At 35.1% G+C, this 25,974-nt stretch overlaps 1 protein-coding gene across 3 annotated transcripts in view; it reads left to right on the top strand.

Annotated features, from left to right (window-relative positions):
* Positions 1-25,974, top strand: part of PARPBP (PARP1 binding protein) — a 41,635-nt gene that overhangs the window by 9,375 nt on the left and 6,286 nt on the right. For all 3 annotated transcript variants that reach the window (XR_002001774.1, XM_033514540.1, XM_033514539.1), the window contains 6 exons: positions 138-245; positions 1,604-1,774; positions 3,333-3,487; positions 13,825-14,008; positions 18,148-18,326; positions 19,528-19,609. Coding sequence is in view for 2 of the 3 variants with exons in the window: in XM_033514540.1 (XP_033370431.1) it covers positions 138-245; positions 1,604-1,774; positions 3,333-3,487; positions 13,825-14,008; positions 18,148-18,326; positions 19,528-19,609 (879 nt within the window). In the remaining variant the exon portion in view is untranslated. The remainder of the gene's footprint in view (positions 1-137; positions 246-1,603; positions 1,775-3,332; positions 3,488-13,824; positions 14,009-18,147; positions 18,327-19,527; positions 19,610-25,974) is intronic.

The following is a 25,974-nucleotide window of genomic DNA, read 5'->3' as shown; positions in this document are numbered from 1 at the left end:
CTAAAAGTAGGTTGTGAGGGCTGTGCTAACCTCAAACACTAGCAAAGTGACAGAGATAGGTTTACATCAGATTTTAAAACCACTTTTGCCTTCTAGTCATCTGCGTATTTAAGTTTATTCTGGTCTTTTTGTTAAAGGTTCAATTGTTGGAATTTATTTCTGGTGTAACGAATGCACAAGAAGATAATGGTTCCGTTCTTTCTGCTCCTATGCAAATCAACAGACGGGGCCAGGAGGATATGAAGGTAAAAATTATTTTTGTCTTGTAATGTTCTGTATCTATTGAAAAGATTAAATATAACATAGATTTATTTTCCAATGGTAATTCAGATGTGGCTGGGTTAAAAAAAATAAAACCTGTGTATCCATACTGTATCCCTTGAGTATATTGTAGGTGTGTAAGGGGCTATGTGCTGAAATTTATATTCTGGAACACACTCCAGAATGGAAGGCACTTGATGTAGAACAAATTTTTCTACAAATACGGCATCACTTAAGCATTTTCTTAACTGAGCATTAAATAAATGAAGTAATCTCCTTTGATTTAATTTTATTAGCTTTTACTCCCTTACATATGGAAGAAATCTGAATAGCCACTGGAGTAGTAGGTGTAGCAAAACAAAGTCTGGCTGTCTTAATAGAAGACTTGACTCTTTCCCTTTACCCTTTCAACCACCAAAATAAAAATCTGAGTATTTTCAAGCTGTGTTTGAAATGCTGAAGTTTTAGTCATAGCCAAACTTGCTTTTCTCATAATAAATGTCAATTTTGAATCAATATTTGGGTATAAATCAAAATATTTTTCAACAAGAAAATATCTTCTGAGCTGAGGTTCTCCCCTGAACAGCACTTCTACCACTCCCACAGTGGTTTTCTTGCTGCTCTGACTTGTGCAGTAAAATTATTCTTTGCTCTTTTTTCTTCTTCTGAGGACTGTCTTTGCAGACTGTCCCATATACTTGTTTGGTTCTGAAACTATATTTTGTTGCATATGTACTGTGGTATGAGAAGATAATCCATAGCAGGTATAATATTTTTTTTTTCTCTGCTTGCAGCAAAACTACAAATTCTTCTCTTCTGGGGCTGATGTTCTCACAGGGTCCAGAACAGTGCTGCCATATTGGCAATTACAATTATATATTATATATTAGTTATATGGGTGGGGTTGGGTTACAATTTATGTCTGAAAGCCAAGAGAAAAAATTACTGAATCTGTGCCAGAGCTGGCAAGTAGTTTAAAACCTTAGTCTTTTTGAAGTTAATGACAAATTCTTACATGGTTTAATGGTGCTAATATTTGCCTTGAGCTAGAAGAAGGATGTCTGTGAGGAGGTTTCTAAACAGAAATTTATAACCAATTTTAATAACCCTCAAACACCTTGTGAATATTCAAGTACCATATATGCAGTTCTAACTTATTTATCATGTTTGTTTTCATCAAGACTTCTAGAATCTTCATGCATAAAGTAGTACTTTGAAATGGTGCAAGGTGAATTCTTACTCTTCCAAAAATTACATCGGTACATGTCTAATTAACTTTAAAATAAAATGGAACATAATTTAGCAGCGGGGTGACCAACTTGTGTGATGTTTTCTCATGCAGGTGACAATCCTGGCAAAGAAGTCTGTCTGTTCATATTTAAGCCTTTTGGTGAATTCTAAGGATGATGTGGCATTGGCTCATATTCTAAATGTTCCTGACAGAGGACTTGGTAGAGAAGCCTTCACTAACCTGAAACATGTCTCGCAGGAGAGAAAAATGTCCATTTTCTTGGTATGTGTCAAATGATTCTTACTGGAGTTCAGGGTCAATGAAGTAGATCTCTAAACAGAGAATGTGGCTTTCATCTAATATGCAACACTGATGTTTGCAAACCAAGTTAAATACCACCATGAAAACAATTTTAAAGCTAAAAAGACAAGAGATTCTGTGGGGAGAAACAGATGCTTATTTGGTCATGGGATCTCAAGATACACACAGAAACTATTTTTTGTGTCCATGTCAAGAATTCTAAATTTGAATCTTGCAGTAGTTGTTGTCAGCACAGAGCCATCTCAAAAATAGTTGAAGTAAGGTAAATAAATTCTTTCTCCAAAGAACCACTGTAGTCTCTCATACTCAATAGTCATTAAATTTTGCATGCAGTGTAACCTCAGTGCAGAGGCAATGGCAGTCTGAGTTAAAAACAGTATGGCTATGTAGTCACTGAAGCAGCTGCATTCTCAAACTTTTATGGTTGAATAAATATGGAAAATTTGTGAAATCTCAGTTCCAGGTTTAATTATTTTAGCTCCTAATGTTCTGTTAACATTGTATAAAAAAAGTATGTGTTTGGACTGGATTTACCATATCTTCTTCACAGTTGCCAGAGGGGAAACTTCTCTGTGTAAAGAAGTCATCTTTTCTGGCATGTGTGTCTTCTAGAAATCTTGAAAACTAGAGTATTTCCCATTGGGAAGGCAAGGTCCTCTGAACTGTGTGCTTGAACCATAGGGGATCTTTAGCACAAAGATGGGAATACTGGCAGGTTTACTTTATGTGCTAGAATAATTCCAATTTTCCCGTTTCCAGTCCTAAGAGCTTTATGATTTAGCTCTGTACTCTGAAATTAAAATTTATATGTAGAATTAACATTACTGCATCTGTGTGAAGTGCATTGGATTGTTCTCCTTACTTTCACTTTCCTGGACAACTGCTGGGGTTTTTACTGTTGCCTTAAAATTTCGGGATTGTACTTTAAGGTATGCTTTTGGCACTTTGTATTTTTTTAGAGCATATAAAAAGATATAGATACTTTCAGAATGACAGAAGCCTTAGCTGTCATTACTTTTTATAAGATTTTTGATAAGATTTGAGTATATATTTGCATCTCTGAAAATTATTATAAGCTGAAGTCAGCTTTTACATGCTCAGGTTAAAATTGTCCTTGGGACATAGAGAGCACTTTGAATACAGGAGTAGTTTTTGTAAGGCCAGCAGGAGCATTTTAAACAGCCACAACAACAAAAGAGTTCTGTGCCATGATTTAATAAGTTTTTTGTCCTAAGCTTTCAAAAGGCTGATGTAAACATCAAATTGGCTGGGTTATTTTTACTTTGGCTTGTGTTTTCTTTTTTTTAATACGATTGTACTATTTAAATATTGATATTACAAATATTTATGGTGAGATGTGCAAAGCTTGCAATTAAGAGCCATTGTTTGATTTCAGGTAAGTTATTTCTGCTATCAGCCAGCTGTTACACAATTTAGAGACCTATAGGAAAGAGTCACTTCAACATATGTACAATCCATGTCTGTCTACAGTTTGATATCTGACTATTTCTCCTAACAGATGGCAACATCTTTTATCCGGACCATAGAACTTGGAGGAAGAAACTCTGCATCTTCTTTGTATGATCCTTTAAGAGCACATGTAAAAGGGCTTTCCAGCTTTGTTAATTTTATTGACAAGCTGCAAGAAATTGTTGGTGAAATCTTAAATACAAGGTAATAGATTTTCTGTTAGATTTTTGTCTAGGTGAGCCCTTCTTTTTCTTACGCTTGAACAAAAGAAAATCAAATAATGTACTTTACTAAATAATTCAAAGTAAATGTTTAAAAGTTAAACCTTATTTGAAAATATAATTGAAAAACAATTGGGGTGATCTTATAAATTTTTGAAGTTTTTTTTTAATATTAAATCATTATCAATTCTATGTATGTATGGTGATTTGGTTACTCCCCTAGTTGTAAATGAAGTTACAGAGATTTCCATCTTGTGAGTCTGGTACATAAACTGATATGTTCCTTGCTTCTTGCTAGTTAATTCCTTCCTTTTGGTTATTTCATTCTGTTTACGCTTATGTAAACGACTCTTTATTTTTGCTAACAAATGACAATGTTGATTATTTAGTCTTCTTTCATTTTAGTTCTATAAGTGAAACATAAGAATTATATCTTAGGGAGGCTCTGGTGGAGTTGCAATCTGATTTTGAATATGTTTGAAGAACTGAAGTTACTCTTTTGGGCAGGCTTATAAATGTGTGATTAATTAGAGAAGTGTAAATGTAACACAGGGGGTTGAATTGATAAGTTATTACAGAGAGAAGAGTTATTTTCTTAAGCTTTATAGAAATTAGTAATTTTGTCATTTACAATCAGTATTTTTTCCATACAAAACTTTGGCAAATCAGCTATAATAGTTCTGTCCTTGATACTAAATAATCTTTCTTTAAAAAAAGTTTGAATTGAATCTAATCCTCACAGTGGAAAACAAAATGTTATAATTAAGCATTATATAAGTCAATGTTCATTTTCCATTGAAGCTGGAAGTGGGAAGTATTTCTGAAGTTGTTTTGCAGTTTTGTCTTGTTTTTTTTATTCTGCTTCTTTGTTCTTTCGTTTCAACATTCTGGATGCCAGAGACATACTGTCTGTGCTGATGATTAAAGAAAACTATTAGCTCAACATATAGTATATGCTATTTTTCTTTGTTTAAATAATATCTGGCACTGTATATTGATAAAAAATGAGAAATGGAACAATATTTATGTGCATGAACTTTTTAGGATGAAAAGACCTTTTCAGGCAAATACAGTTCAGAAAAGTGTAACCTAAAATGCTGTATCTTGTTAATTACTCCTTTGTTTAAAAGAGAATGTTTAAATGTGAGAAAAATGCAAGTGGGATAGTTGCTGGCAGTTACCAGTTTCTCACTGGGTGAATTCTCTAGAGCTTGGGAATGCTTTATAGCATTCAGATATTTATTGTGTAGCTTTCCCTGCTGCACCTGTAGTGCCATTTATTTTGGGATATAAATCTTGTTAATGTCAGGTTCTGGTGTGTGCATTAAATTGGCTGTACACATGTAAGTATTGCTCTTTGTCTTGCTGACCAAGTTGGAAGGTGGCTGTGCTGTGATATTTGTAGTACCTCTTGTACTCCATATGAGCTTTATACCCTCACAGTGTAAAATATATTTATCTATGTATCTGTAGATGTTTCCAAGTGTTTGGTATGTCACATGGATGAGGACTGTGTGTCCTGACTGTCATGTGGCAGTTGAGAGTTTCAGAGGATCTAGTTCTATGCAAAAATTTTTCTCTAGTTCTGTTACTGCTGCAAAGTAAAGACCAGAGGGGGGAAAAGGCAACAATGCAGCAAATTCCTGAGTTGCTTGGTCTGTAGGAGGCCGCTGAGAGATCCAAGAGCAAACTAGATGACCTGTCTGCAGTATTGCTGTTTCTCTCATGCAGAGATTAGCCAGCCTACATTAACTAGGCCTCTGTACTGGCTATGCCACAAGAAAAATGCTGCATTTTTACTTAATAAACAAATAAAAAATTTCTCATCATTTTTGTTAGTGGAGATCTTATGAAACTTGTAATTGCACAAAATACAAAGTAGCCAAAGAAATGGTGGGACACATTGAAAAGAGGCTTTCTTCATCTGCCTGATTCCTTTGCTTTGGGAATCTAGAAACCAAATTGAAGACCTTGGACAGCGGTGGGAAGTGCTTAAGAATATTTTGAACTTGCTTGTGCAATATCCGCTAACCTGTGGAGAATAAAATGTTTCTCATCTCCCCATCATTCAGCTGAGAAAGTGAACAGTAGATTGATGAACAAAGGGAAATCTGTCAAACAGAGTGGAAGTTTCATTAAATTATGGTGATTTGATTCAAATATCTCCTGATAGCAGGAGAAATGGAAAGACAAAATGAAATTTCGTAGTTTCAAGGTGTAGTCACTGAAGACTGAACATTCCTACAAGTCTCTGATGTGTTGAAATTGCCTCTCCTTATTCGCTAGATGTCTAATATTAGAAGACATCACTAATCTTTCAAGAATCAAGCATGAATATTTCATTAATATTTGTGGGTGCAGTAAAACTTGTAATGCTAAAAATATTTATAGATTTGTGCATCTAAGAATTGGACAATGTTAATGCAGTAAATGGAGAACTTGGATATTCTACTTTTTTACATCTGTTTCTTGACAAGGAGCACATTAGTGGTTTATTTGTCAGTGAAATGGATGATTATTATGCACCTTAGGATCTGAAAACCCTTTCCTGTTGGTATAAATGAAAAGCTGCAGTTCTAATCCATCATTCTGGAAACCCTTTTCTTTTAAGCCAAAGAACTCCTGAAATGACTTTTCCCAAGTTTGTTAGAACTGAAGGACAGAAGGTCATTTGTCACGTTGGTTACTGTGCTCCATGGTTAGTATGGGGGGATGTGTGGGGTGTGCGTTCGTATACATAGGCTTTAACAATGCCCACTGATTTTGTAGATAGCCAAGTTGGGAGATTGGCAGCGTGTTTTCCCCGCAGCTGGGCGCTGCCCTCGGCGCAGCCAGCGGCCACTGGGTGTCACCATCGCCCAGCTCACACCGGAGCCGGGTCCCGCTCGCCGGGTCCCGCTCGCCCCATCGGAGCGAGCGCGGTGCTCCGGAGCGGCTCCGCATCGCGGGCCCCTGCAGCCTCCGCAGCCCGCTGGAGCATCACACAGCTCTCCTTCGCCATGTGGATTAACGCTCTCTGCTTCCCCTCGACAGGAAAAATGCTGTTTCTTACGTGCTTCCATTGGGAAGCCGTGATTGCATCTCGAGGTGCGGTGCTATTTGGGGAGAGAAAGCACATTGGAGTCCAGATAGACTTGTGCTGGATGTTTGAGTTAATTGGACAGTGTTCACACAGCCCTGGAGGTTTGTGGTCTAAAGTTGCTGGAAAGTTGTGCAAGCATATGCAAAACATTGTATATAGGATTGCTTAAATTTAGGATTATAGAATAATTCAGGTTGGATAGAACATCAGAAAGTTTTTGGTCCAACATCCCACTCAAAGCAGGGTCAATTATGGAGTCAGCTCAGGTTAATCAGGGCTTTATCCAGACAAGCTTTGTACAGACTCCATCCTTGGAGGCTTTTAATCTCCTTCTTGGCAGCCTATTCCACTGCTTTTGTCCTCACGGTGAAAAGTTGTGGGGTTTTTTTCTTGATATTGAGTTGGGACCTCTTATTTCAGTTTATCCCTATTGTCTTTTTTCACTGTCTGTCAACATGAGGAGTCTGACTCCATCTTCTTGGTTGCCACCCTGTAGGTGTTGGAAATCTGTTAGTAAATCCCCCTGAAGCCTTTTCTTCTGCATCCTGAACAAGCTGTTCCCGTAGCTGCTTCTCACAGGGCATGTCTCCTTGACCAGCTTGGCAGCTCTCTGCTGAACTTGCTCCAGTTTATCAGTGTCTTTCCTGGACTGGGGGCCCAAAACTGGACACAGTATTCTAAATTTGGTCCAATGAGTGCTGATTAGAGAGGGATAATCACATTCCTCAGACTACTGGCTACGCTACTGTTGATGCAGCCAAGGATACTGTAGGCCTTCTTTGCTGCCAAGGCATGCTCCTGGCTCGCAGCTCCCTTGCTGAACATGCACCAAGGTTTTTTACACAGAGCTGCTCCCTGGCCTGTATCATTGCAAGGGGTTATTCCTTTCCAAGACTTTGCATGTCTTGTTGAATTTCATATGGCTCCTGTCAGCCCATTCCTCTTGTCTGTTTAGGTATCTTTGCGTGGCAGCTCTGCCCTCAAGTGTATTGACTGTTCCATCCAATTTGGTGTCATCTGCAAACTTGAAGAGCATGCAATTTTAGAGAGTCACTGCCAAAGATCATAGAAAAAAGAACAGGTTTCAGGATAGGCCCCTATGTTACTCCATTGTTACAACACATTTGCTGCCTTCTGAGCGTGGTGATCCAACCAGTTGTTAACTCCTCTAATTGTCCATCCATCCAGACTGTAATGTCAATACTCCTATATTGAGTGTATTCTGATTCTCAGTGTTGATAAGCCTTGCTATGATCAAGGGAAGTGGCACCCACCGTTCTGTCCTGGTCTGCAAATCGAGTCATTTAATTATAGGGGAAAAGCAGGTTGGTCAGGAATAATTTACATTTGATAACTACATGTTTATAGTTACCAGCTATCACCTAATCCTTCATGTGCCCATACATGTGTTCTTAGAAGACATATATTGTATTATTTTCCTGAGGAACAAAGTGAGGCTGATGAACTTGTGGTCCCCCACACTGTCCTTTTCAGGATTTTGGGTTTTGTTGGTTTTGTTTTTGTTTTTTGGCAATGATTTTCTTCACTTGTCAGGGACCTCACCTGGTCACCATGACTTTTCAAAGCCAATATAAAGTTGTCTTATGTGAGGGCATTTCCCTCATAAGGATCTTGAATTCAATCCATTTCATTCAATGTTCTTGAACATACTCAGTACTGTCAAGTGAAGCCTGATTTGATCTTTATCCACTGCTGGCAGTATTTTTTCTGAAAAATTCTCCAGTGTGTTGGTAAAGACTGAGGCAAAGAAGGCACACAGGGTACTTTGGTTTTATCTGTGTCCACACTGTTGCAAAATCTGCCTTTCAGCAAAGGTCCCTCATTTTCTTTGTTCATCAGGTGAAGCTCCTTTAACATTCTTTGTAATTCTCAACTCCAGCTGAGCTTTGGTTTTCCTGATAACATCCCTAAATGCCCCTGTGATGCTTCTAGATCATTTGTAACTTGTCCTTTCTTCACCATTCTGTGTGAAGCTCTTTTGCTTTCAAGCTCTGTCATCAGTTTACTGTTTTAGCCAAGCTGGTCTGCTGATATTTCTGCATATTTTCCTAAGTATTGTGATGGAATGGTCCTGTGCTCATAATATTATTATAGTATAATATAATTTATGTTATTATAATTAATAACAGCTGGCCTGAGCGCCTTTGCCTATTAGAACTTTCTCACAGGGAATTCAATGGCTGCTTATCAAGACGTATTCTGGGAAGAATACTTGTTTGCTTTTATAGTAACTTTGTCACCAGACTTGGGTAGCAAAACTTGGGATGGAGAATATGAAGAGTCACTCTAGTTTCTTCCACCAAGCTGAAAGAGTAATTTTAGCCAATACAGCAAAAGCAGTAGCAGCAAGATGGAAAAATGTGCTGCAACAGGTTTATTTTTTTTGCTGTGTGTTTTTATGGATATAATAACTCCAGAGTATCTAAGGAAGAATCTTCACTTAATGTTGATATCTGTTAGAAAATTAGATTAATAATCATACGTCCATTGCTGGAGGTGGAATTTTTGAGTACTATGAATATTTTGATATAGTGTTTTTCTTTTACAGTTATATTTTAAATATAGATAAGCACAGTGATATGATTTTGTTGAAATTTTGAAATCTAAATGAACATGAACTGCTAATTTTTTGAAATGTATGCCTACAACCTAAGAAATAAGTCTTTGATTTACTTAAACAACACGGTTACTGCTCTGTTAGAAGCATTTGTATTGTATTGCTTCATAGATTTTTTCCTGCACTTCTAACCAGGTATATCGATTTCCAGTTGACATCTTGCTGCTTTGTGTTTGAGAATGGAATTACTGCTGCTCTCTTCCTATAGCTCTAAATTAAAAAATTGGATAACTGATCATTTGTCATCAAGTTCTAAATCATCTTTTAAATCCATAATGAGGAAAAAAGGCTGTGATCTCCTCCTACACCCTGATCACTAGATGTTTGTGATTTATTTTAAGACACTTGTTCCTACTACCTAGGTCAGTTAGCTTTATATTTGTCATCTATTTTTTACCTCTGTTGAAGCTGAAATGAATGATTAAAAATGTTGACCTTAGTATAATAGAATTTTGATATATTCTTTTCTGTTCTTGGAATAGACTTCAGGACTCTGCTTTTTATCAGGTTTTGAATATTGTCCATATCCTCAACGTTTTTTTTCCTTGCTTGTGCTATTTTAGTCTTTTCCAAAAAAGATGTATTTCAAGAAAATAAATAGAAGTGCTCCTGCATCATATTAACTTTTCACACTGTGGTCTGAGTTCTGGAGGATGAGTTTTTGCTGATGTCATTTAGATTTTTGGTAAGCAGGGGAGCTTGTTTATATGACAATGTCAGTGGAAACAAAATAGACAAGGTGTGCTATGAGTTTCTTATACTTCTACATAAGAAAAGATGGTTTGATAAAGAAAATTAGAAAAGGATAAGGTTGGGGCTCAGATGATCTAAGGCAAAAAGTGTTCAAGTGGGTACAAGATCTGTTAATATTTTTAGTAGAAGAAACCAGTGACAGAAGATCAGATTTGTCCAGTACCTGGGTAACAGGTGGAGTTTTACACTGCAGTAGTTTTTTTTAAACTCTCTTTAGAAGCACTAGTGCAAATAATGTATCTTTAACATATGATAAATTTTATCTATATGTAGACATTTGTTTTTCTCTATCTATGAGACAGGTGAGCTGAATCTTGCTTGGGCTGTCTTACCATTTAAGTGCTGGTTAAGTCTGAGGAAGGTAAGAAGGTAATCCTGCTGTCAGCTGGTCTGAAATACTTGAGTCTTCATGCTTATGGTCATGTTTGGACTTGATCAGATCCATTCATTGAAGGATTGCCATTGTACTACTGATTTCAGGCATCTGTGTTTAAACATTGTAGTAGTGGAAGGTGATTGTTTCTAAAGTGTAAGGGTTTTCTTCCATTTATAATTACACTGATGAATTTTCTTTGGCTATTTCTGTCATAGAAAATGATAAAATTTTGTTTTCTGGTTGAGTTTGTTTTCAGTTTATACGTTTTGAACTAAGAAATGTTGCATGTGACTCTGAAGAGAGGCATATTACTAGCTTTTAAAAAAATAATGTTTTACAACCTCTGCCATAGTGGCAACTGATAACTATATTTGCTTACTGGATTTGATAAGAGTCCTTCAATATAGTTTAAGAGACTATGGATGTGATGCTGGAGCACTTTATCCTAGAGTACCTCATATCAGTAGCCTGTGATCTGAACAGGACATGACAGAAAACTTTTTTAGCAGGAGCACTAACTAGAAAGGATAAGGTCTTTGCAATTGCATTAGACAAATGGCATTGCTTTGTTTAATGTATCAAGTTCATTCTTGAATTCAGCAAGTTTTTTTGCTTCCCTTTCAGAATTAAAAAGAACAAAAATCCTTAACTTTTGCTGCTGTAAAAGTTATCATAAGAGATGCCCATGTAATTCCATATTTAAAACAAACCTTTGTGGTCCTTCCAGCTGTTAGGAGCTGCAAAGTGGATAACAGTTTCCAACTTTATTTAATTCCTTTAAATGTTTTTTTACTGCAATATCAGATATTTTAAAGTTCATTCAAATTGAACTGATCTTCTGAGTAATATAATTCTATAAAAGAGTATCAGAGCCATCTCTAATAGGGTGTCATCTTTGTAAGATAAATAAGCAAAACCTCAAACAAGCCAGGTGCTATTTTACCACACTTTCCTTTTATCATCATGCTTTTAGTTAATCTTTTTGAACCTCACTAGAAATGGATCTAGATTCAACATTTTATGTGTATATATGTGTATATATATGGATATATATATATATGACTAATAATATAACTTATGTTCTGGTGTAAAATGGCATAAGTTGTGGCAGGGCATTTCAGTATTAATCCTCACACATAAAATCAGCATTTTGTCTTGGCCTGTTGATATAAATTCTAGCTGAAGTATAAATAAACTTTTCCTTTTCCTTGCTCTAGTTAGTACTGTGTATCTGATAGGAGACTGGAACTTGTTTCTGGAAAAGGAGGAGTATGGGGAGGAGATTAAATGAACTTTATTTCTACTAACAAATATCTTTAGTTGGCATTGAGCTGTAGAGGCAAAAAAAAAATGTAAAAAATGTTTTTGTGAAAAGTTTGTTATTTTTTCCCATTGAACAATCTATAAATCTATAATCAAGTTTTGCAGAGCAAAGCATTTAAATTAAGGGCATGCTTATGTTAATTAACTGTGCTAGTCCCCAGTACTACTTATATTTTTTCTTCCAGCATGCATATGGGGATATATATAAAATGTGTGGAAATTATAAATTTATTACTTATTTACAAATAAGTTGAACATGTCTGTAGGCAGAAATAACTGAACCTGGTTTTCACAGGGAATTTCAGTCAAACCCTTCACCTGCTGATTTGTCTTGAAGTTCTAGGTTCATTTCTCGTTTAATAGAATGCGTTTCTCATTTGAGGATATGATTTTGGAAAATATAAGTTTATGATTGAGGAAAACAGATCAGTCTGGCATGAATCATCAGGAGACTTGGCTACAGTTCCCATATGCATCTCTGAAACAGAACTCTTCTTCAACAGTGCTCTCCCCTTACCTCTTGACAACTTGTGGTGGATTTTTTTTTCACTTCCCTTTGAACTTTTCTTTCTTTTGTGGTTAGATTAAATTGTGGGGTTTGGAGAAGTGGTAAATAGACTTTTAAATTTTTTTTTAAACTGTCTTTTCCAAGATTTGGATGTGTCTTGACCTGTATATAGAGAGACTTGACATGGTGATTTTTCTTTTGGCCAAGTGTATGCACAGTGCTTAAATTTCTTTAAAAGCATAAGTTTTTCTGTTTAATGGAGCCTGGAAATCTAATGTGAATTGTATCATCTTTAGTCTGTAAAAGCTAAAGTTGAGATTTGTGTGGAAATAGTTGGTTTTTTTCCTTTAAAAAAAAACCCAAGAAACAACAACCCCCCCCCCCCCCCCCCAAATTTCATGTTAATGTCAGGTTTTTCAAGTTATTTACAGGAGTCTTGTTCAGCCAGAATAAACCAAAACAGTAAGGTCCATGGCCCAGTTCCTTACATGTATTTTAATTGGAAACAATATAAACAAACTATTATTCCTGTCTCAGTTCCTATTCTTACCTAGTTTTGCCTAATTATTTTACATTTTATATGAATGTAGACATGCAGAGTTTAATTTGATAACGGTTCTCTCAATTGGAATTCTAAGATTTATCTTCATTATTTAATGTATAGAAAATACATCTTTATTTGCATTTCTAAGATACCCTTTTTAGGGCAAGTTTACAGGAGCATGAAGGAAAGCGGTGAACATGGAGGAAGTAGAAAACTGAGTCATCATGTCACTCTTGGCTACGTGACCTGGAGTAATGAAGCCATTGCTTTGGGGTTTTGACAGAACTGTCATTTACAGCATCATAAATGAATATAAAAATTATACTGTAGGTGCCAATAGCAGCCCAGGATGCTACATTTCTGCTTTGATGTGGACTGTAAACCTAATTTAGGAATAAAAAGAAATTTTTGGGAAGAGATGTATTATTATACAGGAGGGCTGAGTGGTCCTTGTGATGCTTTTTTCTCTTTGCCCAAGCTCTAGCAATGGTGAAACATACTGTTTTGTTTAGCTACTGGAAAAAGTGAAGCTTTTAGCTCAAGGAGCTTTTTCTTTCTTTCACAAAATCTTAATTAATTAATGTAGTCAGTCACGTTTGCTGAAGAAAGAGATTAATAGTGTGCCTTTATAGCTAATAGAGATGTTCATGTGGTCTAATTACTATCTATTTAAATAAAATTGAAAGAAGATTGGGATTTTGAAGCAACTTCACAAAGCAGAAAAGACTCAAATCTAATAGGGTATTAAACAGGACTGCATGTTTGAGTGAAAAATTTGGTTTATACTTGACAGTTCATGAGCAAAACCATAAATGTAGGTTTTAAGAAAGTACTTTTCTTTGCACTTCTAATGAGAAGTTAGTTTTGTATTGCAGCTCAGAGTATTACTAAATGCTTAATTCATTACTTTCCTTGTAATCTTTTTTTTTATTTTAGCAAACTATTGTGTTGGACAATACGTCTACACTGCTGCTTGATTTAAAAGATCAAAGCAGTTCTCTCTGAGGAACAGTGAAGGCTGGCTATGTTCAGCATTAATAGGTACACTAAAGTGTTGCCAAGATTAATGTGGAGATGACCCTGTGCCTATTTTCAGAATCGCAGGGGGGCGAATTCTGTCAACAGTGAAGATGCATTTGATAAAAGGCCGAAGCAATGGGGATCCTTTCTGTCAGGCAGTAGAGGAAGTTGTACAAGATTTGGATTTGAAGATTAAAAATATTATCGATTCACAACAGGAAGCCTTGACTGCTAGCACTACTGGAGTCAGTCCAGCACGGGTAATGGGACTTCTTTTGTTCTTTTTATTATTTAGCTTTATAAGAAAGTAAATATATTTTGCCTGTTTTGTTTCTTTTTCATTTTTCAAGGACTATCTATAGAGTATAATCTTTTTCCTAACTGTGTAAGAGTAGTCATTTCCTCTATGCTGTGATTTTAAACTTGTTGAAAGACTTAAACTTGAGGATTACACTGTGGTTATCAAACAGCTGATTTACATAAACTAAATTTCTTACTTCAAAATTGCAAATGAAATACTCTTAAAAGCTTTATTTGGTTGTGCAGTTATAAATGTAGATAATTAGAAGTGTCAGATTTGCTGTTAATGTCAAAGCAGTAAATGTATAACAAATTTACAAAAAAAAACCCTCATGAAAGTAGAATTAAGATTTGAGAACATCTATCAGTAATTTTTTATTAAAATACACAGGTTTTAATTAGTACATCATCAAGTATTTCAAAGGGTAAGGCATTCAAAGTAAGGTGAAATATGTAAGAAATAAGGATGGTAAAATGTGTAGTGGGAAGGGAATTAAAGCCCCAAACAAATCATGTGTAAGTTTTTCTGTTTTAGTGTTTCATGACATTAATGAAACTATTAATGACTTTGTTTTCATGGAAGGAATTGGGGTATTGAAAATTCTGTAAGTGAGGTGTTGAGGGCATAATACAGCATTTCTATTTGTTGTTCATGTACTGTGAATCTACTCAGGCTTAGATTATAATTGTTTTGTGATTAAAAAATCAACTTTATTTTACATTGTTGATGTATAAGATATGTAATGTAATTTGTTTTTCTAGCAAATTTTAAAAAAATATAGATACCCTTGAATTGAATGTGTTTAGAATTGTTAGGATGCTTTGTTTTGTGAAATTATTGGATTTATGCCATGGTAACAAAAGATTTTTTAACAAGTTTTAATCAAACCTTCAGTGTCCTTTTTCTTTTTTAAGACAGCTAAAACCCTATTGGCTAGTTAAGCTGGTTTAAACATGTTTTTCCACTGAGAATGTTGGATATATATTTCAACCTCATTTTCCTGTTTCCTATGAGTGTTTGTTCAGTGTATTTCCCTGTTTCCCTTTCATATCCTTCTATTTGTCTTAGAAAATGATAACTGTCATCAGTTCTGTCTTTATTTAGCTACTTGTGTTACCAATAAAATTTAAAAAAATTCTGTAGTTCATTATAAGCCAAGTAAAAGCATTTTATTAAAATTTCATTCCTCATAGAAATTCACCATTGCTTTTCCAAAATGGTATTTGTTTCTTACTGTTGTCCAGAAGTTCATAGTCTAAGGACTCTGTAGAAATGTTTACCAGTATCCTTGTTGAGGCAGAAGATAGCAAAGATGGTTGTATCCTGATGATGTGAGGAGGACCTGCAGTGGAGAAGTTCATGAAGGGCTGTATCCCATGGGAGGTATCCCACATAGAGAAGAGGAAGAGCATAAGGAAGAAGCAGAAGGTCAAAGTGTTAGGAGCTCATTCCCTGTCCCCCTATGCCATTTGAGGGAAGGAGGTGGAAAAGTTGAGTGATGTTGAGTCTGGGAAGAAGGAAGGGGTCCCATTATGATTAAATGTCAGTAAATTAGGTAAATTTCATAGAGTCAAATCTATTTTGCCCGTGATTTGTAAGTGAACCACCTGTCCTCATCTTACTCCCATGAGCTTTTTTCAAGATTTTTTCACTTGCTGTTCTGTTTAGGAGAAGGAAGAATAGAGCAGCTTGGCAAGCACCTGGCAGCAAACTGGGATCAGCCAGCACAGTCCTTAGTGGGGCCTGAGGGAATAGAGATCAGGACAGTAGTTGAGAGAGGTAATGGGAAAAATGTGGATTGAACATTGATAGAGAATAGTCCAAGTGTGGGGAAATGTGCTTTTTTTATTGTAATTGTGGAGGGCCGAGGGGTAGAATATGTCAATTGTTTGTCCCCGTCAGTGCTGTGTTTGTTATTTTCGTGTGGGGAATTCTTTTTGTTGGTGTAATTGAAGTCTGTGAAGATTGTGATGAATTGTCTTTTTTAACAATTATCCTTAAGCATAATGATTCACATAGAGAAGGGGTGGAAAAGGGAGCTTAGACAAATGTTAAGATAGTGGTATCTAGTAGCATATTTTAGTGAAAGTGGTGTGCGGGAACATTTTACTAAACATATGGTGGGATAGGTTGCCTTTTGTAAAGAAAAAAGAAAGTAAAATTGAAAAAGTCCAGTAAGCTTTCCAAATTAATTCAAGCTCTATTAGGAATTAGAGCATCTGTATTGTTCTATTAAGATCTCAGTACAGCAAAGATTTAATGTTTTTTCTGATTCTTGCATAGAGCTTGGGGGTTTTGGTTTTGTTTCACTTAATAAGGAAATCCCCTGATGCTATAGCTTCAGAAAAAAATATCTACATTCAATTTATGTTCTGGTTTGATAGGATGTTAGGGTTTTTCCTATGCAAGAGACTGAATAATTTCTTTGAGTGCAAATTTAAAACATGATCCTAAGTATAGAGTTGAAAATTATGCTTCCACTAGTTCCTGGTAAAGCTGCCTCCTCATAAAATGTACCTGAAAAGCATAACTTTGTTAGAAAAATATTTGCTTTTCTCCAGGCAGTGTCAGCTTTCTTCCATCATAGCTCAGTTTTTCTGCAAATACCTGGTGTATAAGAATCTGGAGCTCCAGGAAAAGTTATTGCTTTATGCAGCAGGAAGCACTATTTTGTGTTGAAGCCTGCACAAGTGACTAATAGGAATTATGATTTATTTCTTCCTAAGAAAATTACTACTGTAAATGGAATCTGGCTGGATCTTCTGGATGGAACTAACCAGAATAGTCTGAATTAGCTAGTGGTCACTACCCTTGAAAAACTGGGCACCTCTTTTATTTAATAATTTGATTAATGATTAAGCTTATTTACAAACAAGATTTTTTTTTGTCTTACAGAGATCTTTTTGTTGTCTTACCTAGAGTTCTTATTTTGCCTTGGACTTTTGTCCATGGTTAATATACAGAGTGAGTCTCTGGTGTTGCAGTACTTGAGATTTCCAAAAGTTATTTCTAGAGATTTTTCCTTTGTGTTTCATTAGTCAAGATGACTCCAAATATGTACTTTTGTCATTAAGACAAATTCACAGTGACACACATGATGTTTAATGAAAATCTATGTTTAATAAAAATCTGTTATGATGATGTAATGACTGAAGAGGTTCAGAATAAAATTTGATACTGAAATAGGGCAATTCTGTAAAGCCAAGTAATAACTATTTCTGAAATTGCTATTTCTAGCTATTGATTATAACTTATAGTAGCTGACATGTGTTGCTATGGTTTCTTGAAAGCTACATACACTGATGTAATTAAATAGAGAGAAAAATAGAATATTATCTTTTCAAGACTGTGTTTAAAAGCAGTTAACTGGTTAGATAAATGCAGTTCATTGCTTGTCTTGCCCTTCAGAATTAAGTCAGAGTATTCAGTGTTTCTGTGTATTAGTAAATAAGAGCAAATATTTTTTATAAAACTACCACTGTGTATTAAGCCCTAAACTTCTCTGTGGAATTCTTCATACCTTTAAAGAAAAATATAGCTAACTTTCAATTTTTTAAGTCCCACAGTGGCTATGGATTTCTCCATCTGTACTGCTGATGGTTGCATTGAGCACTTCCAGATGCGGATTGTTTTTTTTTTCTTTAAGGAATTCTTTATTTTGTGGAAAATCGTGAGGAATTCACCCAAACAACAGGAAATTGTGCCAAGTACCTCTGTTGTCAAATCTTGATGGAAATCTCACTTTTAACCAACTGCTTTAGCAGATTGTTAGTCAGAGTGGTTGGACTTCACCAGAATGTGTTTGTCTACTAGAAAATAGAATGTTCATTTCTGCTGCACAATTTCAGCATAAATGTGTATATTTTTCTGTGTGACTTGCTGGTCAGTGTATACATGTAGCTATCAGAGATCTAAATTCCACTAACTACTTGGGATGAGAGAAACTTTCCCATGGAGAGATTCCCCATAAAGGCTTACTGCAAAAGGAAAGGAGGAGGTTCTCACACCTTGTGCTAATGTGGATTGATTTTGGAGGTGAGCTATTGGTCTGGCTAGTTGAACTTTGTTGTTTTATGTTCCTTTTTTATTTACTTTCAGCCAAAATTGCATTCCATAAATCATGGCACTGCATATTGTGGCAGAGATACTGTAAAGGTCTTGCTAGCTCTTCTGGATGAAGAGGCTGTCAATCCTCCTACACAGAACAAAGCAGATCTGTTGTGTGACAATGAAAGCTTAAATTTGTGTGGCATCACCTCTGTTTTGACTCTCTTTAGGTGAGTATTAGGAGATTGCTTTTGTTATGTTTGTTTGGGCTTTTTTTAAGCATCTGGGAGTCCAGCAAAGCATTGACGTTACTTAAACAAAGCAAACAATCAATGTGCAGTGTGCTGTGAGATTTAAGTGTAAAGGGAAAGCAATTTTATAATAGTTCTGAGTTTTTGAAAAGTTTTCTAAGTCTTCATTTGCATTTTCTGTATTTTCAAGGTACTTTCTTAACATGGATTTTTTTTGAGATAGTACATTTCTGGGCTGCACTAACTCTATGAAAGACACTCAAACCCATATCTGTGGGTACCAGCAAGGATGCTCACCTATCAATGCACTGAAGAAGCTTTACTTGGTCCCTGATCTTGAGGAATCATTAGTTGTTGAAAAAACAGGATGCTGAAAATTTTGACATTATTGGTTACAAAGAGGATTCATGAACCAGAACAATAGTGTAGACAGTAACATGATGAAGCTGTTTTGAAGCTACATATCTTGGCAATTAGAACTGGAGAACCATTGCAAGGCTGGCAGAAATTTTGCACCACAGACAACTAGAAATAAATAAAATAAATAACAAGCTAAATAAACAAAATTTTATTTATGAAAATAATGAATAAAATGAGCTAGATAATTAATTATTGTTCAAAAACCTATTCTCATATGCACATTGATTCTTCATGACGGTAAAGACAGAAGTAATTACTTAAAAATGCATAGATCAGTTCTTATTTCAAGACCAAAAAATTTCCCTTTATATGCATCATTAATTTTTTTATTATAGGCATCAAATTTTTCATTGATGTACGTAACTAATTACATGACATGTAAAAGAGTGGCAACATTTTATGTGAGTATTTCTGCTGAGAAGTTTGCAAATCTGTGGAAAATTATATTGAATATCAACCAGATATTATTCAGCAGGGTATAAGTAGAATGGTGGCTTAGAAGATCATCACCAGCATTACAAATAATAATAATAATACTGTGTCTGTAGAACTGCAATATTTGAAACACACTGCAAAACGAGTACCAGAAATTGTCTTCACTTGTCACAGTACATGCCATTCCTTAGGAAGGTTGGAAATAAGGTAAAGCTTGGAGAGTAAAGGTATTTGCCTCTCTGTTTCTGAGGAACTTGGTATGGAAAAAAATTTTATTAATGAATTGCTTTTACATGTTCTAAATACTTACCTCTTTTTAATATAGATCTCCAGCACGATCCAATGGATCTTCTCCAAAACCTCTTAGACAACGTATTCTGAAGTCCATGGATGAAAAAGTAATTAAGGTACTCAGTAGGAACTGCTATGCAACTATAGAGGCATTGTAATTATAGTGATAAAATAAAAGTGTTACATTTCAGCCAGGTGTTTGAGATTTTCATCCCATAGCTAAAGCTTGTAATTAACCTGGAGTGATTGGCCCAAGTAGAGCAGTACTGTAATATGAATAGAAATATATAAAACTCCAGAAGAGAGAGGCTTTAAACTTAAAAGTACTTCCTAATGAAAATTTTCTAGTGAAAGTGTACTGAATTAATCTATCTGTGTATTTCAGGACCATAGAAATAAACCAAGCTATCTAAAAACAAAGATAAAACTGAATACAGGCACCTGATTTTAGTTCTGCTAAAACAGACATTGAAAAAGTAGTAATGATGGTTTCATTGCTTTTTATTCTTTTGATGCTTTTTATTTGTACCAAATTTAGGACATTTCTATAACATTGCTTGTGAAAAATACGATGAATGTTCTAATGTTTGTTTTTTGTAGATGACATGGAATTTTACAAGAGTATGTTGGTATTGTGGAGGGCTCTATTCAAAAGAACGTTTCTCAAAATTTCTGTCTTTCAGTGCACTGCATTTTACATACTATTTTTCCTTAAAATTGGCAAACTTAAATGTTGGGACTATGGATGGAGGCAGAGCTTGTCTTCTGCAGTATTTCAACAGAAAGCTAAATAAAAGTAGAGCATAATATTTTTTACAGACTTAGTCCTGAGAATATCTAAAAACACAGATCTAATTCATATGTAAAGAAGAGATGTTCTAAGTCATCAGAACTGGTTTTAGAACAGCACAATGGAAAATCTTTCACTGGACATTAGATAAATTTGAACACATAGTGTATGTCTAAGAAGTAGAAAGATAAAAATGAAAAGCACTGTCAGTATTTGTGGCATGCATTTTAAATATGCTCCGACTTAATTTTGAGTCCTTTTTTCTGGATTGGGTCAACAATCAGCATTTTGGATACACACACTAATTAGTGTGAAATTTAATTTAAAACTCATAGGCAAATTATGAAAAATTGATAAAGAATATTTTATGCAAACAGTGTATTTAAATTGAAGCTTTACTCAGCAAATAGGAAAAACATGTCATGTTGTTTGCATGAAGTCTTGAAATACATCGTTCTCTCATCTTCATGAAAGTTTTGTAATTGGATGCATGAACAGCTGGGTTCAGTATCAAAGTGCAAAAATTATCTAAAAGTAATTACCTGTCACTTTTGAGACATTTTCTGGTTTGACCTGTTTTTGATAGAAACAAGCAAAAATGAGTCAACTAAAATGGTTGTTACTGAACAGCTAATGACTTTTATAAGTGAGATTCAGTTCTCTGCCATTCATATTTGATTTTCAGCCTCTCACATAAAATCTTATTTCTTAAAATGTGGATCTTTCATTTTATTTTTCTGGGTTTTTTTCTCTCTACCTCTCACAATTTCTACAGTTCTCTGTATATTTCTACTCCTCCATATTCTTTTTATTTTTTTTATGAAGACATTTAAGTCCCCATCTTTCTCTTATGTTCTCTTTCTATACCTTATTTGTGGCTGCATGCATCTACAAACAGAACTCCAGCTATCAGCAATTCACAGATCAAGTGTAAACTAAGTGTCCCTTTTGTCAAAACTGATATCTTCTGTTAATTCTACACTATCCTGTGGATACCTAACTCTTGATCTTGAGGTGGTAGGTCTGCCCTTCCTGATATATTTATATAATGCTGAAGAAGGTATTGTATGTGTTATATTTTCACTCCATGACACTTCTGGAATGTTTTTCTCTATCTCTGTCTACTCAAGTGTAAATTATTAGGTGTTCATTTTACTTTTTGATGTCCTGCTGTGTGTTTTTCTTGGACTTGATAGTTGCAACTTTGGCCTACATTCCTTCACTGAGATTGCTGTTCAAAAAGCTATTATCAAAGTGGTTAGACACTAGATGCCATCCTACTGTTTGCACCTCAGTCTGTTCCTTTAAGCTGTGGTACATATAAACTACTTGTTTCAGCCTGTCTGAATCCATTGATTATTTGTTTTGCTGCTTTGCTCTGTCCTTGCTTATATTCAGCCTGCAATACCAGTCTTTGTTGTTAATTTGTTAATTTTCAGATAAACCCTTTTACAGTCTCTCTTCTGGCTGAAGGGATTTCCCATGGAGATCTGCAGAACTCATTATACTCCTTTCAAACTTTTCAGTACCTTTAAATCAACCTCTCCCCAAGTCTTAGTAGCGCTTTTTTGTTGAGATAAATTCCCATTACAGTGACTAATTTTAGTTCCTTTCCTCTGTGAATCCATATATTTCTTGTCTAGGATTATAATGTCTCTTGGTAGAAATAAATTTTGTTCCATCCTTACTGTACAGCATATAGCACAAAGAATTCCTTGTCCATGGCTATAGATCTCAAGTGCTGTAGTAATATTTACCACCTTCTTACACTGTGTGTCAGTCTCCATTATTATTCTATGCAACCATCTTGAAATGTGTACAGGTTGCTTGTAAAATTCAGGTACAAATTTTGCATAGTGCACTCATGTTAGTAATTGATTCAGAAGAGATACCAGATATGTTATTTGAATAAGTGAATAGCAATATGATGTTTCTTCTCAGTATCTGTGATCCTTCAGAGAAGTTTCTTTTGCCATATGTGTGATGGCAGCTTTATTTCCAAAAGATTTCTCTAAGGGCCTTTTTACCATGCTACCTCTGATAGGTGTTAGGTGGTTAGTCTAAAGTATAATTTAAGGATGTCTCACTGGGACTTGTTCAATAAAAGTTACCTTTTCCATGATATTTGAGAAGGGAACTAAAACACAGTAGTGGTGATTAGTTTGGTTGTATGCCAAGTCCCTATTATCTAAATGAAGAAATTTAGGAAAAATTAAAAATTAAAAAGCGAAACACCTCAGTTAAAAATAAAATTTTTAAAAAGCAAGAGAAAAAATTGTTGTGCCCACTCTTTCCTTAAGAGGAACTGATTTCTCAGATTCAAATTATCAGATTGATAATATTTAGACCTAGGGCACGTCATCAGTAAGTGTTATAGAAACTAAAAATAAGGACAGTGGATAAAATAAACAGGTAGCTATGAACTGGGATTGGTGCTCAGAAATAAAATAAATCTTGTGGATATTTCCATTGTGCCAAAACAAATTCCTGGCAACAGTGAATGACAAAGAAATATATTTTGTCTTTCAATCCTCATTAAATACTGGAAGAAGCACAGAAAGATCACCTAACTATATTGGCATTTGTTTGGAAGCAAAGCTGTTGCTCTTTACTGCTTGATGAGGAAGAAGCATGTTGCATTGTTTCATTTCCTCTAGCAGAAGTGGGTAAGAGTAAGAATATGAAATTTGGTTTTCCCTTGGGAGACAATTTAGTTTCAAGTTTATCTATTGTTTAAGTGAAATTTCTTCTGGTGAATGGTGTTTTGTAGAAGAAGTCTTTAATTCAGAAAGGTCTGTGGAACATGTATTGAGTGTTGTCAGCTGTCCTTTCTGCTTTATAGAAATACATAAGCTTAATTTGTCAGGGGAGTTATTTGATCTGAAAAGGGTTCATCCAGCCTTATGTCCACTTTTTTGAACCATATTTCTATTTAAGTGAAATGAGTAGATACCTGGTTGTTGACTAGTTATTTTGTTGATTTCAATCGGTTATTAAAGCCCGGTTTAGTGGTGTGAGAGGGGAATGAACAGGTTGTGACAACTGTTTAGGCTGAGGAGCAACTTAGGACAGCAAAAAATGTTATGAGATTTTCATCTTTGAGCTGCACTGCAAAATATTAATGAGACTTTCAAGTTGTCAGTGAAATACTTTTCCTGAACTAATGGAACTGAGTGAAACTGAGAACTTCAGGAGTTAAGAAAGGAAGAACTAAAGTTATTAGGCTGTAAGCATGCAGTATATGTGAGTGTAACAGATTTTTTTTTTATAAAGATCTTTTTGGCCTTTTGATATATTGTTTTAGAAATCCTGCTGCATTGTTAGCAGACTTACCCTGAAACAGCTGCAAGGACTTTCAGTAGTTTGGCGTGTTTTTTTCTTAATGTAACCGGAGACAACCTTTCCTATATGAGGCACTATTTCCCTCCAGTTGGGAACATAGCTGCAGTTCTAGTTTTTAGAAGAATTTGTGGCTTAAGAACTCTAACAAATCTTGGCATACTTGAAGTTCATTGTAATTTTACTGTGTATAGAAATCCTTCCAAGAAAAAAGCTCCACAAAGCAGAAATCCTGGTCTGCCTTTCTCATGTGACTTTTTCATGTCTCTATAAAATGACTTAATACCTAGCTTCATGCACTGCTGTTATTTTTCACTGCTTAGTTCTCTAGATGCTGTTACTTGAGAGAATTGTTCTGCCTATTTGTGATTCCAGTACAAATAAACTGTGACTTGGAAAACTATCAACAGGAAGTTATCAAGAGTTTTCTTGTATGCCCACTGTAATTGTGAACAGAAGAGTCACAGGATTAGAGAAAACAATCTTCTTCAGGTAGTAGTCTCATCTATTGTTGAAAGAAATATTTATTTCCTAAGTGGAATATAATTATGGAGAACACCAAAGTTGACTGGTAGTTTAGTAGAGAAGTGAAGGGAATGAAAAGGTCCAGCACCAAATCTGAGGAAAGACTTGGTGTCAGTTAAACCACATTTGTGTAGAAAATGCCATTTTTATTTCTACAAGACCCCTAAACTACTTTGTTTAGTATCCATAGCTGTGAGCTCTGTTTGAAAGCCAATGATGAGGTGATTTGAGGTTTGTTCTCAAAACAGTAGCAGGTTATTTTGGAATAGCAAAAGGCTGGTACAATATCATGCTAAAAAAAAAAATAGTTTCAGTACAATAAAAACTTGCTACTACCTGAGTTATCCAGGATATTTTTTTAATAACGTGCCTTGGTTTGGCAAAGATATAATTTATTGTTTTGTTACTCTTCCCTTTGTACTCCTTTCCCTTTTTCAATGTCCTCTTTCAACTTACCTTGAATATTTTTTTTGTCTAAGGACAAGGGTAAGGATAGAGAAAATCAATTTTCTTTTTATCTCTTTTTCTCTTCCAAATAGTACTCTAGTTGTTTGGCTAGAAAATAAAAACATATGTTTGTTGTTACTGATGTAGGTTTTCAAATTCTATTATGCCATTCCAGTGTATAAAAACCAAATCTCAACGTTCTTAGTGACTAAATATTGGCAGTACTGTCTGTATGCAGATGCTGGAAGGAGATCTGGAACAGATTATAATCTAACTTTTAAAAATAAATAGAGCATGCACCATTAATATTTCACATAAAAATGAATGTTTTATATGGGCATCTTGAACAACTGAAACGTTTCTCTACATACAGATGTCAAGGTGGGAGAATGTACTGCTTTAGCTGCTTATTAGTATTTCTAATCAACCTGCTTGTGCTGAAACAGTTGGAAATTCTATCCTACTTTCTCCCAGCTTGAGTGGTATCAGTGAACCTCTTTTTTCCTGAAATGCTGCTGAATTTCTTTATTTGTATGGGGATAAGAGCAACATCTGACTTGCTTGGGAAGAGGAAAAGGAGTAATAAGACTGAGTTTATTCTAGGCCATTTGTGTGCAGCTACCTAGTTAACAAACTGATCTCCCAACATTTTTTCCCTTACAGAGCTGTGGGTCATGGAAGTAGCACTCTTAAAGCAGTGAATTTGAGGGAATTTAATGTAAAAAAACTCCAAGGGTGTTTTTTTCTAAGAGCTTTTTTCAAACAGTTGACAGGCTTTATTGTGTGCTTCAAGTAAATTTTAGGTTGATCTTTCTACTTAAAAACATTCCAGTGAAGCTCTACTTTCTAATTCAACTCTAGACTTGTGCTCCTTTGTGCAGTCTTCAGGCTGTTAAAATTTGCTTATTGCTCCTTCTCCCAATGTAATACAGTCTTTTATACTAGTGAACATATTTTCCTAGACTAGTTGAGAAGTTTGTCTGCTTCAACAAGTTGTCTTAGACTATATATTCACCCTCTAGATTAGTTCTAGCATCCACAGTCTGATTTGGTAGAGCTTTGTGTACTGTTTGCAAATGCCTGAGTGGTATGTGATGCAATAGACATATTTCAAGCTTCAGTGAAGCTGAAACACAGATGGGTTTATGTTGTGAGTTTTTCAGTATTTGAGCTTGACTTCTGTCCTTTGACTCCACATATTCTGTTGCTACAAAATGAATTAGTGAAGGGTCAGATGGGAGTGGTTAAAAGAAATACTGTTTATAAAAAAATAACTGCATTTATTATTGGTTATAGAATGATGACTATCAGGCTTTCTTGCTCAAATTTTATGTTCTTCATGCTGTATTTTTTATAGATTCATCAGCTTTGCAAAATTGT

This window comes from Parus major, chromosome 1A, assembly GCF_001522545.3.
Source record: "Parus major isolate Abel chromosome 1A, Parus_major1.1, whole genome shotgun sequence".
Taxonomy (NCBI): Eukaryota; Metazoa; Chordata; class Aves; order Passeriformes; family Paridae; genus Parus; species Parus major.
Note: the sequence above shows the minus strand (reverse complement) of the source record. Positions and strands in the feature narration are given on the sequence as shown.